A 17,589-nucleotide genomic window follows, 5' to 3' on the forward strand; every position below is an offset into this window, starting at 1 on the left:
GTAATTAATTAAGAAATTAATAATCTTCTGAATAAGTCTACATGATCACTATTATGGTAGCACATTATTAAATGTCATCACTCAGTTGTGTCTACAGAGAAAGCATACATAGAAACACATGTAATGTAAACCTACTGGTTTGTCAGTCCCTGTCCTGCTGCATATTTCATCAGTCTTCATGCCTGGCTGCAGGGAGAGCATGCTCTCCATTTTTAGTTGGATTGGATGCATGGGCTCTCATGTTGGCCCCTCTCAGGTAGAGTGACAGCTGGTGAGGCTGCAGCAGGTCTGCCAGTCAGGGCATTCCTGTAGAAGTGGATCATGAGTTCCAGCACTGGAAATGGGAGATCTTGTTCCTCGTTTCCAACAGGTGGCAGGCCTGGTGATGGCATTCCATCAGAACTAGAAGATCTTCTTTATATCCTAGATCCTTTGGGGATAAACAGAGGTAGAGGCATGTGGGCTATCAGGTGCTTCCGCTCTAAATCAAATTATTACTGTGCTGGAATTAGTAAGGCTAGCTCATTTAACCATTACAAACTAAATGACTACAGTTGGATGCATTCAGTATTTATCATTTCCTCCAGTGGTTCAAAATGAACATTTTTATTCCCTTGTTTGTCCTCATAGACCACTGAGGAGGGCTCCACTATCTCTTGTGTGATTGAGCGAATGCGGGGATCTCTGGACCATGTTTATGTCAACTATAGTGTTAACCAACTGGATAGCTTGGACAGTGAGACGCCAGCCCATCAGGATTTTGTGAACGCCACTGGAGCTGTGCTTTTCATGCCTGGACAACGCTCTGAGGTGTGTATACTGTATGTGAGAGTGACTCAACAGTTGGACCTGTATTAATGTGATCTTATATGAGCTGGGGAAAACTCCTCTGAGTTAATCCAGGGTCACACAGAGCGCAGTCACTCAGTGGATAAAAACAAGTGTGATGTACCTAGTGTGCACTGTATTTACACATTAGCATATTGATTTCAAATAAATACTATATGTGCAGTTTAACAGCAGTATTTTACAATAACCCAAATGCAATGTTTTTAGACAACCAGCCCCACCTAGTGGTTGGTTGTTTGTGAATTTACTGATGAATCAACAGGTGTCAGCTGATAATTAAGCTTATACTTTATGCTTCTGGCACACAGCATAGACACTATGACCATATTTTACCAAAAAAATAGCAAAAGTAATATTATTAACTTTTTAACTTTTTTATATTTATATTAACATCTTTCTGTTAGGTACTGAACCTGTTGGTGTTGGATGATAATCTACCAGAGCTGGCAGAGTCCTTTCAGATCACACTGGTGTCAGCAGAGTCCGGTGATGGGAAGCCAGGCTCCACCCCCACCAGCGGTGCAAGCATCGATACAAATAACTCTGTTAACACGGTCACTGTCACAGCTAGTGACCACCCCTATGGTAGTTACTCTCATGCTCAAAAAACAGTACTGTTGTACTTTCAATGTTGCTAATTTTATAAGATTATGTTGTGACAAGTGGCTTATTGGGTTTGCTAAATACAAGTAAAAGTACAATTTTCTCTCTCCGCCATCTTATGTGCATTATACCTCCCCCACTCCCTCCCACCCTACTTCCATTACACCTTTCCTCTCCTTCCTATTACATTCTCCCCTATTTCCTTTCTTCTAACCATCACTATAACACACAAACACACACACATCCTTCCCTGATCCAGGCCTGCTGCAGTTTCAGCCCAGCACTCCAGGGGAGGGATTGATCTCTCCAGCGTTAGAACCTGCTTACATAACCGTTAACGAGGAAGATGGACAAGTCCGTCTGCTGGTGGCCAGGGCCCAAGGCCTTTTGGGAAGGGTCATGGTAGGATACAGGACAACCCCCTTCACAGCGTCCAGCCCTGAAGACTACAAGGTTAGTTTCCACTGAAGTCTTTAATCTTACTGATGCATACACACCGATGATGCATCGATAAACTAATAACCAGATGTATTCCACTGACAGGACTCAGAGGGCATGCTGGACTTTCTTCCAGGAGAGAGGTTAAAGTTAATCACTGTGACCATCACAGACAATCCTGTCCCTGAGCTGGACAAGATTTTTAGAGTGGAGCTCTACAATGCTGATGGAGGAGGTGAGAAATTTGAGCCTAAAAACATGATGGTAAAACTCAAGATACTGTTTTCATTAGTTTGAGTCACATTTTGATATATTTTGAGCCTTACAACTACTTTCCACAGTTTTTTAAATTCAGTTTTTTATTAGAAACCTGTCTTTACCTATCTTAGAGGTGAACTGACCCTGTATATTGCCCTACTGTTTTTGTGTGTTTTGTGTGCTGTGCTCCTGTGTGCTTCCCCATATCCACCTACCTACATGACTACCTACTCTCCTTCCCATTTGCCCTTTGAACTCTACTCTTCTGGTGTGATTCTAACCTGGTGTGACACTTGTTTGATGCTCGTGTGTGATCCATCAGTGGATCAGTTTCTGCGTAGTGAAGGAAGTGGTAGTGGGGAGAGTGACTCTGACTTCCTCCTTCCATCTTATCACCACCATGGTAAGTATCCCCCTCCTTTACTCCCCAAACTGCTTCTTGTTTCCATTCCCTCACCCCCACACCCACAAGATTTCTCACTCCCTAAGGTTGCTTATCTCAAAGTAAAGTTCTATTAGGGATCAAGTGACATGTTGCTGCTGCTGACAGGCAATATTTTGATCTGATATTTAAATGTGACTATTTTATGTCCTCACAATGACACATATTATGTCTTTCTTTCAGAATAATATTGTTGGCTGGTTGGATAGAATAGAACCAGATTTGGACCATAAAAGTTGGGAAACTCTCCTCTGAAACCTATATTACTGAAATGGGTCTTGGTTTAATTATACTGTTGATCTGATTCAGATATGAATTTGCTCAGACATAGTACACAAACAAAACTCCCTTACACTTCATCGGTTAGTATCTTTCAGCTCGGTCTTAAGATGTGTGTTTAACTGTGTGTAGTATTAACATTGTACTGTGACCCCTGTGAGAAGTACCCAAGCAGAGTGATGTGGGAAAAGCAAATAGCCTTTCACAGGCAGTTGGGGTAAGTGTCAGAGACCCCAGTGTTTTACACTAAGTTTAGGCTGATGTCAACTATTCTGAAATAACCTCAACACAATGTAAAGCTGCCATTTCAATCTTATTTCTTGACCATAATATCACTTTAGTTAGTGATAAGAAGGTGTGTATTATTATTGGGTTATATCAAAATCACCGGCTTGATTGATTAAAAGATGATCATCACATTTCCATTCCCTCTTCTCTGACCATTGGGTACTTTTCATTTACTTCAAACTGAAACACTTATAAATGCAAACAAAATGTGTCACTTAAAAGTAACACAGGGTCATATCTGGTATTTTATGTGTAGCCAGCTTGGGAGTTGCATCCCGCATCACAGTGACCATCGCTGCTTCTGATGATGCCCATGGAGTGTTTCAGTTCAGTCCTGAATCCCTGTCTGTCAATGGGACAGAACCTGAGGATGGACGCAGCTCTGTGGTCTTGCAGGTCAGTGTAATACACAGTTTAAAAATTAGGAAATGCCCACTGAAGCTCAAGGAGATATTTCCTTGTTTGCATTGGCAAGTCAAGATGTTAATACTGCTTTTAGAAAAACTTAGTTACGCTTTTCACATGTTCTTTTTGTTCTTTCCCAGGTGGATCGATCCTTTGGTGACCTCTCCAATGTAACTGTGTACTGGGAGGCTGATCCCAGCTCTGAGGGGGAGCTCCTCAGCAGGTTTGGGAACATCACCTTTGGTGTAGGTCAGAGGTCAAAGAACATCATCATCAATGTGGCCCAGGATAAGATCCCTGAGTTGGACAAGAATTTCACCGTGTCCTTGGTTAACGTCTCCCATGGTCGTCTGGGTGTCCAGACATCTGCTACTCTGACTGTACTCGCCAGCGACGATCCTTATGGTGTTTTTCTGTTCGCTAATGTAACAAGGTCTGTCCGACTTCCTGAAGCTGACTCAACTGTCTCCCTCACCATCCTGCGACAGAGAGGCCTGATGGGTCAGGTATGTCTTACTGTTGAAGTTTTTGAAAATTAATAGTAGTAGTAGGAAGAATAGAAATTAAAGCCACTTGTGATTCTGATGTTTCTTTGACTTTTAATAATTAAATAAACTAGAATGTCGGATTCCCACATGTGGTGGATGTACCAAATTATATGATATTTTCCCATTTTAATTGTCTAGGTGCGAGTGACATATGGGACACTAAATGAGGCAGATCCAGAGCCTTACAGGACCCCTGCCGTGGGCCGAGCCACAGAGGGGCGCGATTTTGTTCCCCTCCGGGATTCTGTTGTGTTCTTGGCCAATCAGAGTGAAGCAAACATCACCCTCCGAGTGCTGGATGATGAGGATCCAGAAAGAGACGAGTCAGTGTTTGTGAAGTTGATCAGTGTTCAACTCATCAAAGGAGAGCAGGAGAGGCTCAGTAAGATACTGACACTCCTACTGAGTGGGAGATTTTACCTGAAAAAATCCTTTAAGATATAATGATACTTCAACCATACCACACTAAATTGATGAAATATCCTCTTACTGTTCCTTCCAGTTTCCAGTTCACCTTCTCTAGGCCCCAGGACTGATGTTGTAGCCCAGGTGATTGTGGAGGCCAGCGACGATGCGTTTGGAATCCTCCAGCTATCGGCTTCTGCTGTTAGTGTAGCTGAGCACTACGTTGGGCCCATAATAAATGTTACACGTGGTGGGGGGATTTTTGCTGACGTATCTGTCAAGTTCAGAGCAGTGCCTTTGACCGCCAGAGTCAGTAAGTGTTGGGCATGGAGTATGGATTTGAATCTTTTTTACTCTCCGATTTGCGTGTGAGTAGGCAGGCCATGTCCATACGAATGTGCATGTGTGTAATCCTATAGGTGAAGACTACAGCGTAGCTTCCACTGATGTGGTCCTCCTAGAAGGGGAGTCCAGTAAATCTGTACCCGTCTATGTTATCAATGATCTGGTCCCTGAGCTGGAGGAGACCTTTCTCATTGAGCTGATCAACCAGACCACCGGAGGCGCTCTCCTGGGGGAGCTCACACGTGCCATCATCACCATACTGCCTTCTGATGACCCTTTTGGTGCCTTTGGTTAGTAGGCATTATCCAGGATATGTTTCAATCTTTTCATCTCATTCTGGACAATTTCTCATTGTTAAGTGAGTTCTTAACTTTTCATTTCCACCTAGTCTTCCAAGCTGTTCCAGTTACCATAGAGGAACCAGGATCTAACTCCATTGAGGTCACGTTGCCTATAGTGCGTAATGCTGGTACTATTGGCACAGTGGTAGTCCAATGGCAGGCCACTGTTAATGGCAAACTAGCAGTGGGGGACATCAGACCCACATCGGGAGAGGTGAGATTTGCTCCTGGAGAGACTATAAAGACGATCCGAGTGGAGATTTTAGCTGACGATGTACCTGAAATCACTGAGGTAAGAAGCTGAGAAGCTGAGTGAAAATGCCTTTGTGAATTAGGTGAAATGATACTTCCTTTGAAAATTTGAAATAATTTTAGTTGCAATGTTTATTACATTCTTTCTGTCTTTTTTAGATTATTAAGGTGGAGCTTACTGGTGCCAGTAACGGAGGAAACCTTGGAGCTGATACATCTGTTAACATTATAGTGCCTGCCAATGACAACCCATATGGGACAGTCTACTTTCAACAGTCTGTTTACCGGGTTCAGGAGCCACTGGAGGGAGTTTATAGAGCAAATATTACTGTCCACAGGAGGTACTTTTAATTATTAATTTTCTTCTGGAATAATGGTTTCATTTCATCAAGTTTTTGTGTACTCTTACTCACTTTTCCATCTCTGTTGCCTTTATTCCAGAGGCGGTCACTTTGGTCGCTTGGAGATCGTGTACAGCACCTCTGAGATTGACATTGTTGGCTTGGCTCAGGCTGATGACCAGAAGCTGCTAATGTACTATAACTTCCCAATACCAGGTGTTCCATCCACTGCCCCCTTTAGGACCGTTAACATCACTGGTCCCCCCCTGGCTGCATGTGCTGCTGCTTGTCTGAGAGAGCATACCTGCCAGGCCTTCTCTCTGTCATCAGGGGTGACCTCACCATCCTGCACTTGGGTGACTTCAGGGGCTGACCAGCTGACCTCTAAATCTCAGGTTATGACTTATGTAAAAAATGTCACTGCAGCTGCTGTCCTGTTCAGTGCCCAGGCTATGGCAGGGAGTGATTATACCCCTGTGACAGCTCAGAGTGCCTTCATGGATGATGGGTCAGGGGTCGCCAACCTCACAGTCCCAATCCTGACTGATAAGTTCCCTGAAATGGATGAGAGCTTCTCTATACAGATCTTGAAGGTAAAACCCAATCATATATATATATATTACCCTGTGTTATTTATGGTTTAATTTGTTTTATTTGTTTTACATGCAGTCTCTTTTAGCTGTCAACTGAGTTTTACAGCAAACTCTATAACAAAATGTTTTACCATGTGTTGTTTGAAGGTACAGCTGATAAATCTGACTGTGGCACAGAAGAACCTACCTTCGATTGGCCAGCCAGACAAAGCTGTGGTCACTATAGGGATGAATGGAGATGCATTTGGCGTATTTTTGATATACAGCCTCAGTCCCAACACCACTAACGAGGGGCTCTATCTAGAGGTTCGAGAAGAGCCTACAGTTGTGGTGCCCCTGGTTATAGAGAGGAGAGGAGGGAATCTGGGCACTGTCACTGTAGAGTGGAGGTTTGTTGGAGGAAAGGCCACACCAGATGCTGACTTCACTGGGACTGGAGGGACTCTGGTCTTTGATGGTATGTGGATCACTCACAGATTAGCATTACTATGTAGTTTTAGAATTCTCTATCAAGAATTATGTAAAAGCCAACATCTTCTCAGAATTAATTATATGGGACAGTGTCCTATTAAACAGTCATCATTGGTGCAGTATGTCTTGGGGTTCTTAACATGACTTTTAAAGCAGTTTAAAGCCGTTGCTGTCATTTATCTAATAGTGAGGAGACTAAAAAGAACATTAGCATGTGCACTTAACCAATGTTGCATGTGCTTTATCCTCTATGCCCACAGGTGGTCTGAAGAAGACAATAGAGATAGTAATCAGAGATGATATTGAGCCAGAGGACAACGAGAGCCTCATGATTGGTCTTGTTAATACGGAGGGAGGAAGTCGAATCCTGCCCAGCTCTGACACTGTAACCATAGTGATACTGGCTAACGATAATGTGGCTGGGATAGTAGGATTCCAGCCAGCCTCACGTTCTGTCATCGCCAGAGAAGGTGGGTAGCTATTTTTGATGATTTGCAAGGGTGTTTGGATATTCAGTCTATAGTATGTATGTCTAAGAACATTATCACCCCCATACTTTACATTCCAAACCCTTTCTACTGTCCCTGTCACTAGAGATGTTTCCTAATTATGTATGAGTACGAACGTAAGGGAATGCACTCATAGTAATGGCAGCATGCAGCAACAGGTGGGCCCTGTGGCTGTCTGTCATTATCTTGAAATTATGTATGCATGAGCAGTTGTCTCCCTGAGTAGATTCCTTACAATTAGAGACCTTGAGTTGCCTCTATGGCATCTACAAAAGCAATTCACATTAAATGTCTATTAAATGTATCCATCTTTACAAACCTATATTTGAACTTAGATAGTGTCATCTGCAAATTCACACTGGTCAAATATAGATTCCAGACTGATTTAAAGCTGAGGAAGGGCTCACTGTATGTGCTGCAGCATCTATAGGGTCGAGATATAGGGTTTAATAAGACCCAATACTTCAGATTACTCTTGTCTTTGTATAAAGTGTTAGGGCTGACTGCATCATATTTCGTATTACAGGTGAGAAGCTTTCCTTATTAGTGTTGAGAACGGCTCCTGGTCTGGGTAATGTCACTGTGGACTGGACTGTACAAGGGCCCCTTGTTCACCGGACCTTCACCCAAACTTCAGGGACACTTTTCTTCACTGAGGTAAATACTAGATGGAGATCATTGAACAGATTATTGTGGGATCATAGTTAAACACATTTATTGCACAGTATGGTGAAACAGACTTCATGGTGAAGATCAGCATGTTGTTATGGTCATTCTTCTGTAGGGGTGGTTGAAGGTATCAACCACAGAGCTTATAAAATCAACTAAGATTACATTTAAATGGTACAGCTGTAATTTTGTGTCTCCGGCAGTAACTGTGTATTTTGGGTGTGTCTCCTGCAGGGGGAACTAAATGACACCATAGTCCTGCAGCTTCTGGATGATGCCACACCAGAGGACGAAGATGAATACAAAGTTTCCTTGTCCAACATACATACTTTTGGTAATGCATCTGCTCTTAGTGTCTTCATGGTTGATAACTGTGCATAAAATCTTTGTGAAGAAACCACAAATACTTCAAAATAACCCTGGTCAGAATTCTTACACAGATTAACATTCCCCTGACTTCCACACAGGTGTTGTGGTGACAGGCCATGCTGCTCTGGATGTTCAGGGCAGTGAGGCAGTGCTTACTGTGGACACCAGCGATGAGCCCTATGGGCTTCTGGCCATTGCCCCGTCATCCCTTAGGGTGACCACAGAGGAACAGGACCGAACTATAAATATCTACGTCAATAGAGAGTTTGGAGCTTCAGGTCAGTGGGCCAGGTTTGAACACAAAAATGTGTACTAAGTAAATGGGTTCCCTTTTAATTGATTCTTTCCATTTGTTAAGTGCTTTAATTTAAAGTATGCATACATTGTAATCCTTTACCTTGTTGTGTACAGGAGCAGTGAATATCACCTATGAGGTTATAAGAGGTTCTCTACAAGACCTGTCTCAGGTAGAGGGTGCTCTTGCTGACCCGGGACAAGACTTTGTCTCTGGTACTGGTTCTGTAATACTTCAGGATGGACAGACTTCTGTCGCCATCCCTGTCACCATACTGGAGGTAAAGACCATGCATTCCTGCATTCTTTCATTTGTCTGTCCATCAAACTTAATACCTAAGATGATAGGTCAGACAAGACTGTTTTTTAACACACCATTGTGGAATGATTTTACTGTGCTTCATCATTTCATTTTTTTACTTCTTCCTGATTGCAACAAGGTGTATGTACCTGCATCATTTGTGTTGTAATGTCAACTTGTTTCAACAAGACGACAAAATGAATATTTGATTTGATGCTCTTATTCTCTTTCTGATGCAAGCTCTACTTTTTTGACGCAGATTTGATGGATGTGGAATTTAAAGCTTTTCATTTCCATTTGTTTTATTAGGACGACATTCCAGAGTTGCAGGAGTTCTTCCTGGTCAACATAACATCAGCAGTACTCATCACAACCCTTGCCACTGTTCCCCAACTAGGTATGGAGCAATTTAGCATCTGATCTGTACTACAGTCATTACTGAATTTCTGTTATCACCTTTGGCCATTGTAGACAGTTGTTCCATTACAGTGTCAAATTACATGTACAGTAAACATCTTGGTTTATTTGTTTGTTCTACTTTTTTCTGATGTATTTAGCATTTTTATCACTTTCCTTCCTTTCTTTCTATGATTTCTCACCATTTGCTCTATTCGATGAGTAGAGGTTGTGTATTGCACATTGCCAGGTAAAATACACATATGTTCACAAGCTTTGCCTAAAATGTCATGTAATTTGATGTATAATATTCCTGTATGGTACATTAAATTACATAACTGTAAACTTGTATTTGACTGTCAAAATACACCATGAAAGAGCTTGGTAGTTACTGCTACTGCTTTTGCATAATCCAAACCACAGTCTAATTTATGAATGAGTAACTTTAGAAAGTGATGAGTAGACAGAACACTGCAGGCAGAGCAGCACTTGGATGCTCCCACAATACTATCTGCCTTCTGCGTGGAGACACACAGTAAACACACGGCCGCTCTTTTGGCAGCAGTCATTATGTGGCTTGGATGGTGAGATTGATGCTTTCCATGACTGAGGAAGCCTGGGGATTTGGTGGGAGCCGAGTAGCAATGTGTGGTGAGGAGAGAGAAAGCCAAACTAAACCCATAGCTGGCCTCCCAGTGTCTTGGCCATAGAGTGAATGGGAGAAGACTATTCAGGGGGTCATAAATCAGTCCACCCAAAAGACTTGGCTGCTCAACCTCCCAAGCCACTTACAGGAGACGCTTCTTAGCTGTAATCCTTTGCTCAAATGTGCCATGACGGAAGTTAGATCCGTAGTAGTTTCCTCTTGCACATCTTGCTGTTGGTGCTTCCACTGTAGTTATAGCCTTGACGTCAGCGCTGACGGTAAAACCAAACAATTTACTACAGTCATTATAAACAATTGACAGTCTAAAGGTCATCATATGTTTCCTCTTTGTATGTTGTACTTTCCCCAGACACCCAGGGTTTGGTGGCAGAGGTTAGCATCACTGCTAATGATGGAATTAGAGGAGTCATTGAATGGACAAACACCATGTAAGTAATACACCCACAAATAACACATTTCTTATGTTGATTTGCCCATGCTTTAATTAGAATGTTTTTCTTATCCAATTATGTTCTGGTTTTCAGGTTTGAGGTGAATGAAACAATAGGGGCACTGACTCTCGTGGCTTATAGGAACAAGGGGACATATGGAAATGTCTCTCTCTTCTTCTGTGCTCAGAACCTGGAAGCTCAACAGGGACTGGACTACAATACAAGTGAAACGGTCAGCCATACACAGTATTCAAACATTACACACAAAATCACACAAATATCCAGAATAGGATATCCAGAAGGGCTAAGTCAAGGGCAACTGGAACTTGAAGACCTCTCATCCAAAAGGACTCCTCAGTTCTGAAGAAGATGGAGCCTTTTGGATGAGAGGTCTTCAAGAATCTAAAGCAAGTCCAGCTGCCCTTGGCTTAGCCCCTTGGGACATACCATGACCTGGATGACTGAGAGTCTTCACAGACAAATAGTAGCATGACGTTTAAACTGAAAACCCCTCTGTCCACCCAGATGCTCCATTTTGTTGATGGCGAAAGACATAAGTTTGTAGAAGTGCAGATCATCGATGACACCATTCCAGAGGGAGCTGAGAGATTCCAGCTCATCCTGTCCGAGCCTTCCCCTGGGCTGGAGCTGGGCGCCAATACCACAGGTAGATAGAAGGGCAGAATAGAATACAATATAATTTTTGAGTCAAACAGCAAAAGAAAGTGGAACATAAGCTTCCAGTGCATATTCAGTTCAAATGTACAATACAAAGACTTAGTAGAGATCGAAAAACTTGTATCTAAGCAGCTTCTTGCTGCTGTGGAAAAGAATAATACCTTTGAAAAGTTCCAATCTGGCTTTCGTCAACACCACAGCACTGAGACAGCCCTTCTCAAAGTCACCATTGACCTTTTAATGAATGCAGACGCAGGCATTTGTTCAATTCTTGTGCTGTTGGACTTAAGTGCTGCCTTTGATACAATTGATCATGGCATTCTTTTAGATAGACTGAGACACTGGGTGGGCATATCTGGTACTGCACTAGACTGGTTCTCATCGTATCTGTCCAATAGGAAATTCTGTGTGAGCATTAATAACTTCATGTCATCCTTTTCCCATATCAAGTACGGCGTGCCTCAAGGTTCAATTCTGGGACCAATACTGTTCTCCTTATACATGCTTCCCTTGGGTGATGTCATCTGCAGACATGGTATTTCTTTTCATTGCTATGCGGATGACACGCAGTTGTACCTCCCTGTCAAGCCCACTGACCTTAGTACGCTGAGTTTTCTGCAGGACTGCCTGTCTGACATTAAAAATTGGATGTTGAAATTTTCTTCAGCTCAACTCAAATAAAACTGAAATCCTTGTAATTGGGCCCCAACACATCACTAAACAAATACTGCCATCTACTGGCAACCTGTCACAACATATCAAGCCTGTTGCAAGAAATCTTGCTTGTTTGATAGCAATTTATGTTTTGAGCAACACATCACTAAGCTTGTCCAAATCGTGTTTTTATCACCTCATAAATATTACAAAAATACGATCTTTAAATCTTAGTGATGCAGAAACTGTTGTACATGCTTTTATCTCCTCACGCCTTGATTATTGTAACAGCCTGTTCACTTGTCTTAATCAAAAAACTTTGACACAACTGCAGACTGTACAAAACTCAGCTGCTAGGCTGTTAACCAGGACCAAGAAGTACGACCAACACCTGTTTTAGCCTCTTTACAATGGCTCCCTGTTGGTTTTAGGATTGATTTTAAGATCTTGTTGATTACTTTTAAGGCTCTTCATGGCCTGGCCCCAGATTATATTTTAGACCTTGTAATCCCTTATGAACCTTCACGTAGTTTGAGATCTTCGGGCAGGGGTCTCCTGTCTGTTCCTGAGTCCAGGATGAAAACTAAGGGGGACAGAGCTTTTGCTATCAAGGCCCCGAGGCTCTGGAACAACTTGCCCGAAGAAGTTAGGTTGTCTGAGTCAGTGTCTTTGTTTAAGTCTCGTCTCAAAACACATTATTATCTGAAAGCATATCCTGATTTTACCTGAACTGGTTGTTTATTTTACTGTTTATTTTATTGCTTTTGTGTATTTTATGTATTTTATTTCTTTATATTTCGTCATTCACTGTGGTATTTTATTTCTCTTGTTGTGAAGCACTTTGTACTTTGTTTTGATAAGTGCTCTATAAATAAAGTTTTATTATTATTATTATTATTTGGATTAAGAGGGTTAGGAGTTAAATAAATGAACAACATGTGAGATAAAAGAGGTCTTATACCATGGCCATAGAAAATACTTGTTTCTGATTGGCTGGCAAGTTTTATAGGATTTGTAGGATTTTTAAAATCCTATAACAGGACAACTCAAACATTGTTCCAGTGAACAGTTACATCCCTGCTCTATATAAATGGGCAAGGTAGGTAACCATCTTCCTGCAACAGTACATCTTCCTCATGCTGTTCCTAACCATGAGTTAAACTGACCACAAACAAATTTAAACTTATTTTCTATGGTAAGTGGTGCAGTGTATAGGTAATAGTACACAATAAGGTGACCTGGTATACAAAAACTACAGACTCAGTGGACTCTTCCACTGTTATTATCTGTCACATCAGGTTACATAAGGACACCTTGTTGTCTACTTGACTGCATTCATGTTACACTGAAAACAGTTTAATATGGTGGTAGAGACCACAAGAAGTTTAGTGTTGTGCTCATATTCATAACACAACACTATTAGTATTATGAAATTACTGTTATGTTTATAAGAACTGATAGCTGATTTATTCTCATCTACCCATATTGTACGTAACTATGATATTATTTTCCTAAACTACATATTTCTGGTTTCTTATAGCAACTGTGAATATCCTGGCCAGTGACGATGGACATGGTGTCATTTCCTTTAACACCAGCAAGCATTTCTTATTGAAGGAGCCCACATCTGTGTCTGGGCTGAGTGAGAGTGTGGCCACCCTGTACGTGGTACGGAACCCTGAGGAAGGCACATTTGGCACCGTAACTGTTCAGTTTACCATCACTGATTCCAACGGCAGTCTAGCAGAGGGCGATTTGATGCCAGCACAAGGGTTTGTGGTACTGGAGGATGGAGTTAGATTTAAGGTGAGTGAAAGTTGATTTGTACTGGCTAACAGCGTTCAAACACATACATGAGAAAACATGTACAAATTTTTCTTGTCTTTTGCTCTAAGAGCTTTAAAATGGTAGACTATAGTACATTTTAGTAGTCAGTATTTAGTTGTTTCAAATATTCATTTCACAAGTGTTTTATATTTAAAACAGCATATAATTTTTTTGATTTATCAGCAGCTCTTTGTTCTCATCTGTGTTGTTTCAGATGCTGGAGATCTGGGCAGTACTGGATGCTGAGCCTGAAGTGAATGAAACCTTCACAGTGACCCTGTCCAACCCAACAGGAGGTGCACGGCTGGGTGACCAACTCCAAATTCTCATCACCGTCCTGGAGAACTTGGCTCCTTCTGGCTTGTTCCGCATCAGACCTACTATCAACAGGTCTCAATACAGTTGCACCAGAAGGATCTGAAACTTTGAATATCATAAACACTTGCAGTATATAATGTCATATGTATGTGTAGCTGTGAAAATGTATACAAATACACAAGGGTACACACAACCATACTCGTGTAAAAACATGTACTGTATTTAGTCTTATTTATTGTGTGTTTTCTGTACAGAACTAACACAGAAGTGGTTGCTGGTGAAGGTGGCAGAACAGTCTTCCTCACTGTGTCTCGCAGTAATGGTCTGGAGTCAGTTGTCAGTGTGGAATGGGAGACGCATTCTGACACAGCTTTTGCCTCTGGTGAGACCAATAAATGTTTCAATTCAAAGTCACCCCAACCTGAACACTCATAAATTCTCCTCTTTTCATCTGTTGTTCCTTAAAACTCTCCTTTCCTTCCAATAAGAAACGCAATTATGTTTCATTTTTGTCCTTTTTTCTTCTAGAGGGTCACCTCCCAGTGATGGGTGTGTACCAGAGCTTTGAGGACAACCCCACCTCAGCTTGGTGCTCCCTTCCCGAAGGGCCTTCCTTCCTGGCTATGAGGCTAGATAGGAGGCCCGTTGTTGGATCCTCCCACACCTTGGCCACTCTGTATCGGTGGCAGGGTGTTTTTGTGCCAGTAGAGGTAGGCTAACAACAGCACATGATGCCCCCACTGTAAACACATATGCTTGAACTGGATTAGGAATGAGCCCCAACAATTCTCTCTCTTTTGTTCATTACAGTCTGTTAGGATTCAGGACCCAAGCTCTTGTGTTGGGTTTGCAGTGAATGGTTCAACTTACATAGGCATCACACATAGTGGCCCTCCCTTCTCCCCTGCTGCCAACCTCAGCATCTTCAAATTGCAGAAGGACCTCAATGTCACATTGGTAAGTAGAAACCCAATCATGGTACAACATCACTATCACGTTTTTGTACATTACTGTAACCCTGTGGCATTGTCTCGTATTAACTTCATATGATTTGATGCAATCTGATTTCTTTAGGAACAAACCTTGGGTGTTGAAGCTCTGGACGTGAAACACTTCTCCACCGAAGGCAGAGATTATCTAATAGCATCAAGCCAGGTGACCATTCCACCATTAGACAAATCTTAACTTCAGTTATGTCAAGATCATTAAAAATAGGAGCACTTTCATGTTTTGTGATTTTGTTTGTTTCATGCTACAGATTTTTGTTTGGACTGGAGGCTCCTTCACCCTCCTCCAGACTCTTGACTTCAAACAGGACATCCGCAGTGTAACTCCATTCACTCGTGCAGCTGTTCCCTACCTGTTGGTGTGCATAGACAGCTGCCTCCTGCTTCAATGGACCAATGGAAGATTTCAGAATCCACAGCCTCTCCAGCTCACTGGCAGAGCTATTCAGGTGGCAACAATCAACACAAGAGCAGAGGACACTCTCCTGTTGGTTGTTAATGAAGGTGACCTGTCTTGCTTTGACTTCACATAACATGAAATCACATAAATGAATGCTGTGATGTTTATCTTGCACATTTAAATAACTAGTGTCAATGACTTTGTATTTGAACATAAGTGAACTGATGTGTCAAGCAAAATTAGTAAATTAAATATGTATGACCCTGACTTTTCCAAAGGCTGTGGTGCAGAGATTACATATTCAAAAATGGCCTAGAATGAGAGTCAAGTGCACTTAGTCTACATTATGTTAAAAGCAGTGGTGGAAAGTAACTAAGTACATTTACTCAAGTACTGTACTGAAGTACAATTTTAAAGTACTTGTACTTTACTTGAGTATTTCCATTTTCTGTTTAAAATTTATACTTTTACTTCATTACAATTCAGAGGCAAATATTGTAGTTTTTACTCCACTACATGTATTTTATAACTTAAGTTACCAGTTACTTTGTAAATTCAGATTGATAACACAAAATGTAATCAGCAAATAAATTATCAAATACATTGAGTTAAAATAAATCAGTTAAGTTACATTTACTCAAATAAATTGAATCAGATGAACTCAAATCAAATGTGTGAATTTAAATAAATAAATAAAATTAATCTAATAAATGAAATCAAATTCAATTGAAATTGAATTGAGTTAATAACATTAACTCAGAGGCAAATATTGTACTTTTTATCCCACTACATTTATTTAACAACTTTAGTCACTTTAGTTACTAGTTGCTTTACAAATTCAGATTGATAATACAAAATACAATCAACAAGTAAATGATGATGATGATGTATTATCATAGGTTAAGATAAGACTTTATTGATCCAAGGGGGGAAATTCACAAGCTACTAAGCAGCATATAAGGTAATTAAAATTAGCTCCACCTTTACCATCAGCAACATTAGTGATGAACACATTAATGTATCAATAATGATAATTGAATAATATAATATACATTATTCTGAAATGTTCCATTCTTCATAATGAGTACTTGTATTTTTGGTATATTTTGATGCCAATACTTTTTTACTTTTACTTGTAACAGAGTATTTCTACACTGTGGTAATGCTACTTTTATTTAAGTGAAAGGAGTACTTCTTCTACCACTGGCTAAGAGGATGGTTGTGTTTTTGCAATAATGGGATGCTATTTTCTGTGGTTGTACTCTTAGTGTACTTTCAAGTGGATTTTGCAGCAGTTAGATGTTGGTTAGGGTAGTACAAACAAATCAGTGATACTTTAAAATGCACACACAAACTAAAATGACAAAATTCACAATGTAGGCCAGATCATATATTTATACTACGTTCTGTATATTTTAATGAGACATAATCCCTCTGAGTCTGCAAAAGTGGTGAGTTTTCTTGGTTCAGACCTGTTGTGGGTTTACGGGAAAGGCCTCAGTGTGGAGCAGAGCAGAGCCACAGAGGGATTTATAGGTTGTAATTTGTCCGTCTTGGGTGTGTCAGTCAGACCAGTCCTTACTTTACATAAACATACTATTCTAGCGTGAAAGAACCTTAATCTGTGTGTGTCTCTGTGCATTCCTGTATCTTTCTCCAGGGCTCTCTCCATCCTGTGAGGTGTTAAATTGGAGTACAGGGCAGCCTTCACCACAGCTTTATCAGTCCATTCCTCACCCAGGCCTCACTTCTATTCACCCCTTCACTGCTCCTTCTGGGACCAGTAAGCACAAATGCCATAAACTGCTTTGTTTGTAAAGATAGCTTTTGTCATTTTTATCCAGTTGTGTTTGTTGGTTGTACTATTAAAATCAATTGACCTGACATCTTGATTAAATCTTTTTCTTCCTCATAGCTTATGTCCTGCTAGCTGGAAGAAATAGCTCCTCACTCTACACCTGGAGGTCTGATGTTAACCTGCTCGCCATGATCCTGAGGGCCCCACCAGCCATTAGCTTCCTCTCTTTCATGGTCCCATCCCTCAACACCACCAAGACCCTCTTGGCTTCTACTGAGGAGAATAGCTCCACTGTTTATGAATTCACTTCTGTCTCCAATCAGTCTGATTTCATACCCAGGTACCCAAATTGTTTTTATAAGTCAGAAAAGCAAATCTAGATATAAGACACAATGAAAATTAAATAATGTGTT

The 17,589-nt window shown here is 41.1% G+C and overlaps 1 protein-coding gene across 2 annotated transcripts in view; it reads left to right on the top strand.

Moving 5' to 3' along the window:
* Positions 1-17,589, top strand: part of adgrv1 (adhesion G protein-coupled receptor V1) — a 114,823-nt gene that overhangs the window by 31,001 nt on the left and 66,233 nt on the right. For both annotated transcript variants that reach the window (XM_044198045.1, XM_044198044.1), the window contains exons 23-54: positions 631-810; positions 1,254-1,434; positions 1,712-1,905; positions 1,996-2,125; positions 2,471-2,551; positions 3,414-3,553; positions 3,703-4,068; positions 4,249-4,492; positions 4,613-4,828; positions 4,935-5,150; positions 5,249-5,493; positions 5,613-5,794; positions 5,895-6,387; positions 6,535-6,844; positions 7,119-7,328; positions 7,894-8,024; positions 8,271-8,370; positions 8,504-8,683; positions 8,817-8,980; positions 9,310-9,397; positions 10,413-10,491; positions 10,588-10,726; positions 11,020-11,161; positions 13,367-13,632; positions 13,868-14,043; positions 14,226-14,353; positions 14,500-14,681; positions 14,782-14,928; positions 15,046-15,126; positions 15,230-15,482; positions 17,039-17,161; positions 17,294-17,516. In XM_044198045.1, coding sequence (XP_044053980.1) covers positions 631-810; positions 1,254-1,434; positions 1,712-1,905; positions 1,996-2,125; positions 2,471-2,551; positions 3,414-3,553; positions 3,703-4,068; positions 4,249-4,492; positions 4,613-4,828; positions 4,935-5,150; positions 5,249-5,493; positions 5,613-5,794; positions 5,895-6,387; positions 6,535-6,844; positions 7,119-7,328; positions 7,894-8,024; positions 8,271-8,370; positions 8,504-8,683; positions 8,817-8,980; positions 9,310-9,397; positions 10,413-10,491; positions 10,588-10,726; positions 11,020-11,161; positions 13,367-13,632; positions 13,868-14,043; positions 14,226-14,353; positions 14,500-14,681; positions 14,782-14,928; positions 15,046-15,126; positions 15,230-15,482; positions 17,039-17,161; positions 17,294-17,516 — 5,990 coding nt within the window. The remainder of the gene's footprint in view (positions 1-630; positions 811-1,253; positions 1,435-1,711; positions 1,906-1,995; positions 2,126-2,470; positions 2,552-3,413; positions 3,554-3,702; positions 4,069-4,248; positions 4,493-4,612; positions 4,829-4,934; positions 5,151-5,248; positions 5,494-5,612; positions 5,795-5,894; positions 6,388-6,534; positions 6,845-7,118; positions 7,329-7,893; positions 8,025-8,270; positions 8,371-8,503; positions 8,684-8,816; positions 8,981-9,309; positions 9,398-10,412; positions 10,492-10,587; positions 10,727-11,019; positions 11,162-13,366; positions 13,633-13,867; positions 14,044-14,225; positions 14,354-14,499; positions 14,682-14,781; positions 14,929-15,045; positions 15,127-15,229; positions 15,483-17,038; positions 17,162-17,293; positions 17,517-17,589) is intronic.

This window comes from Siniperca chuatsi, linkage group LG5 (genome assembly GCF_020085105.1).
Source record: "Siniperca chuatsi isolate FFG_IHB_CAS linkage group LG5, ASM2008510v1, whole genome shotgun sequence".
In the NCBI taxonomy this organism is placed as follows: domain Eukaryota; kingdom Metazoa; phylum Chordata; class Actinopteri; order Centrarchiformes; family Sinipercidae; genus Siniperca; species Siniperca chuatsi.